General features: G+C 40.7%; 1 protein-coding gene across 1 annotated transcript; it reads right to left on the reverse strand.

Moving 5' to 3' along the window:
- Positions 1-488: 488 nt before the first annotated feature.
- On the reverse strand, positions 489-1403 carry LOC139948373 (D-galactoside-specific lectin-like). The gene is made up of 2 exons (XM_071946512.1): positions 1196-1403; positions 489-790 (listed from the first exon to the last, which is right to left on the reverse strand). The coding sequence occupies exons 1-2, from the start codon at positions 1401-1403 to the stop codon at positions 489-491; spliced, it is 510 nt and encodes a 169-aa protein (XP_071802613.1).
- Between the last annotated feature and the right edge of the window lie 3016 nt (positions 1404-4419).

A 4419-nucleotide genomic window follows, 5' to 3' on the forward strand; every position in this document is an offset into this window, starting at 1 on the left:
GCCTGCAACCGTGGACCTCCTTTTGTCACTCTTTTGTTTTTACTCAAACTTTTATGCAGCAGCTCCCATTGGTTTTGTACACGTTTTCTAACTGTGGAACCGTACCGTGTATGGTAAAACACATTCAAACCAGGGACCTATAACAAAAGAGGACACTTTATAGGGTCCACGGTCTACGAAAGGTCCACAGTTGGAAAACGTGTTCAAAACTAATCGGAGCTGCTACAAAACAATAAATGAGGGAAATTATGAGGGGCACGGTTGCAGGCGTATAAGGTGTGATTTTATGGGAGCATTGCGTCCAGAGTTGGGAGGGGGGTATACTTCCACCAGGGAGCATTGCGTCCAGGGTTGGGAGGGGGTACTTCCACCAGGGAGCATTGCGTCCAGAGTTGGGAGGGGGTACTTCCACCAGGGAGCATTGCGTCCAGAGTTGGGAGGGGGTACTTCCACCGAAGTGCCTCTTCTTGCACATGCTGTGTGATTATTCACACGTTGTCAAGCAGGCAGACGTACGTGACGTTGAGATACTTTACAACTCGTGGACAGGGATCCGATCCATACCAATCGATGTTCGGGGTGAAGTTGCATTGTCGTTTCCCCTGGCACTCGCTCTGCACTTTCTCAAGCGATGCGGTTTCATCCCCGTCACAGGGGCCTGCATAGCCGGCGACGAAACAACGATGTGTACTGTCAGCAACGAAACCGTAGAGGGCCCACTTTACACTGATGATCTCATCGTCTCCACAGTTGATAGCGAAGTTAATGAACTCACATACAAGCTTTTGAACTGCGTTTAAATAAGAAAACACAAAGTGTTTAGGTGAAAAAAAGTGTAACTTTAAACCGTCAAACCCAAACGGTCACAGAGGGTTGTGAATCATCTCGATGATCTCATCTTGCTACTTCTCTAATATTTAATACCCCACGCTATCATTTTCAAAATGATGTGTCCCCCCCCCCCCCCCCGCTTGCCACTCGAAGCCAGAGAGCAGCACGTAAAAACGGTGACCCTTGTAGGCGTGTCATTCTAGCAAGAATATGGTCATTGTATGCACTGTTGCATCAAAAGAAATGCTTGCCGAAAAGTAGCGACCATTGCTCATTTTCACATTTCAGCCCGACTTCCCATGTTGCGCCTTCGGCACTCCATAATCTAACCCAATAATCATTTTCTGCAAAGGGTTTTACTTACTAGTGACTGCCGTTGGTTTATTCTTCTTGTCTTTACGGCAAGTTGCTCTAAAGGCCGACATTGTTTGCTGTCTGAGTAGATGACCATCTTGGCCAGCATCCACCGACATCATCACGCTGCAGGATTCACTGTTTACAACTTGTAAGAAACCGACTGCCAAAGCAAGAAGAATGAGTGCGCGTAGGGTGTACATTGCTTCGCCCGCCATGGCTCACAATGTTATTTTTCTCGTTAAGCACATCGTTTATAACCGAAAGCGATGCAGCGATGCATTAAATTAGCCTTTTTATTATAAACAGCACCGCACTAAATAATAGAGGTTGATTTTCACGACAACAAGCACAAGATATCTGGATTATTTATATGGAGTACTCTAATGCTAGAATATTAAAATAAGTAAATCCACAAATAATCTGTGGTCTGACGCTTCGAAAGCTGCCGTTGCCCGCATTAGGACTATTGACATTGTTTAGGAGAATGTTCGAGAAAGTGTAGATTCGTGGATAGAATGTACGAGCCAAAGGCATTGTAGACAATGTATTTACGAATCTACACTTTAGAGTCTATTCTCTGACTGAAAATATTTCACCCAATCTTTTTACTTTTGTCAAACGACGTTTGGGCACACTTATAACTATTTAAAAAAAAATAACTACAAGCATATTATACAGTGTGCTTGCAACTTTATCGAGTACAATGTTAAGCCTTTGTTGTTTACTAAAGTATATTGTTTAACTTAAAATATTATTTAGGGACATTGAAATATAACATGTTTTCACCTAAAATGTTCACATCATGTTATTTTTGGAAAGACAGTCATTTCCAAGTTTAACCATCACTATGGTTTGTACACTCAGCTATTTACAGTTGAGTGTAGATTCGTTACGAATATACAGTAAGGGATTCTGTGCCCCCTCCCCCCCCCCCCCGGCTAATGAGATGATAGCTTACGTCTTTGGTCCGTGCCACCCCAATGCCAAGACCCCCGCCCATCACCCATTTAAAGCTATGCTTCTCATGTTCAAAGTTTCACGGACAACATTTCCGCGACCGTAGAACACTAAACTCCTTCCGCGCACCGGTGAAAGTAGTGCGCCTTTGCTGTGTAAGAATTCGTCAAAAAAATTACAAACTCAATTAAGTGTTCCCATGTTATTTTATTTGGGTTACTTCTAATGAACAAAATATCCACTTGGAAAAAAAATGTACGTTTGTTTACATTTTCCAACAAGTAAACGCCTCGCGTACAAATATAATCATGAGTAAACGGCCCACCAAGGCAATTTTTGCTGTTTTGTATTTGGTGTAATTGGCACACGTTAGAACGGATGCAATAACCTTGCGACTCCTTTGGTTTTTGCTATCCTAATTTAAGACAATTTTTCACAATAATTTTGCTAAATTCGGTCTTGCCTTGGATTCAAGTGGACGCCTAAAATGATATGGACCAAGTGTAAACTGTTTGAAGCTGGAACTGGACGAGTAAAAAGGCTGAATTTGGAAGTGAAAATGCTGCACCATTTCACACTTTTGCAAGTGTCCCGTCCACCAACCGCCGCCGTGCAAAAGCACGGCGTGTTGCTGTTCTTGGGGAAGTTGAGACAGTACAGCTGCTAGCGAAGTCACTGGCTGTTGCTCACGGCGAACACTGTGCTGAAACTTGCAACACATTTTGTGCAACAAGAAAGACAGTTTTACTCCTAGCAGAATGAGGAATATTGTCGTCCTGGTAGAAATCTTGTGTCGAGTTTCAGACATGGTCGAGCCTGACCAGGAGGGGGGTGAGTCAACACAAAAACAATTCTTGCTAGAACCACCAGTCATGCACGTTACACACACAGTAAGGCACACAACTCTCATGAATATAGAGATATACTGTTTCAATGTTTTTTTATTTACTGCAAATCTTAGGGGACAAACAAATGTTTAGCTCTTTGTTGGAAACACTAGTTTATTTTGCTCAAACCCGTTTTTTAAATGTTTTTCAATATGTCATGTACATGATGTATGTGTACACAGATTCACAATAAAATTCCCCTCGATCTGTAGTTTTCATTCATGCTCATATGTAGGTAAAATGAACATAGCTCGAATTGGAATGTGGTATCCCTATTCCGCTATTGTTGAACTCGCATAGCACACACAGTGTTTGCTCATGAACTGAACAATGAGGCTGAAAGGTCGTGATTGTATGACAGCTTCCAGCAAACGCAACCACATTGCTCGTAACTGATGTCATTCATTGCATCTCCAAAAGAAATTGTAATACAATTTTCAAAGGAGATGAGAAAAGGAGGAAAACTACATCGATCTTCAATGCACATCACAGGAATAGTCTCTATTGAATTGCACGAATTTAAATGACTTTGTGGGAATAGAAAGCTGACTTTAGAATTTTTAAAGGTTTTTACGCTATGCGATGCAAAGGCAAAACTCAACACCAACATTACTGACCCAAACAATCCACTTCCTTTTCCTCTTTTGATGTCCTTACTCAAATTCACTGCCTTTCGTGGATTCATAGAAACCACATTATCTTTGTTATGTGCTCATATCTCATTCACACTGATTACAATAAGGAAACCATTCTGTGTGAATCGGGTATTCACCTACCTGTTTGCAATCAGAATTTATCAAGAGATTAAGTATTGTTTGTAAACTTTGGTGGTCTGCCATTGATGTCTTAAGGTCATGAAGACTGAGATGGAAGTTTCTCTCTACTCTCTGCGCTGTGTCTTAATCAACATAATATTCTTCTTGTGTTGATTCTTACCTTGAAATGTCTCTATTTGCCAAAATCTATTTTCTCTTTTTTGAAGAAACTTTGGTGGTCTGTCATTGGTGTCTTGAGGTCATGAAGACCCAGTTGTTATTTTCTTTGTCTGCTCTTTGTCTTAATCAACATATATTCTTCTTACATTGACATTTCTTCATGTGTGTATTTGCCACCAAAGTCCCTTGTTTATAGAGAATTGTAGCATCAATTTCAATGACCCTACATCATATTCAAAGGATTTAAATATAAAAGTACAAGTATGAATCTGGTTTAATCAAAAAGCAATTTTCTGCCCGAATAGTTTATCTCCTGCTTAGTGTGTAATCTGTGGGGTTATGTTTTTTAGGAAAGTATGTATGGTACAATTTAAGGGAGTTAATTCTATTTTCTCATAAAGTCGAGGCTGCATATAAAAACACTTAAAAATAACAAGCATTTGAAACTCAAA

The sequence above is a fragment of the Asterias amurensis genome, chromosome 15, assembly GCF_032118995.1.
Source record: "Asterias amurensis chromosome 15, ASM3211899v1".
NCBI lineage: Eukaryota > Metazoa > Echinodermata > Asteroidea > Forcipulatida > Asteriidae > Asterias > Asterias amurensis.

Coding starts and splice junctions, on each gene's coding strand:
- LOC139948373 (XM_071946512.1), bottom strand. CDS start 1,403: ATGGCGGGCGAAGCAATGTACACCCTACGCGCACTCATTCTTCTTGCT. Junction 791..1,195: donor TAAACCAACGGCAGTCACTA/GTAAGTAAAACC, acceptor ATTTAAACGCAG/TTCAAAAGCTTGTATGTGAG.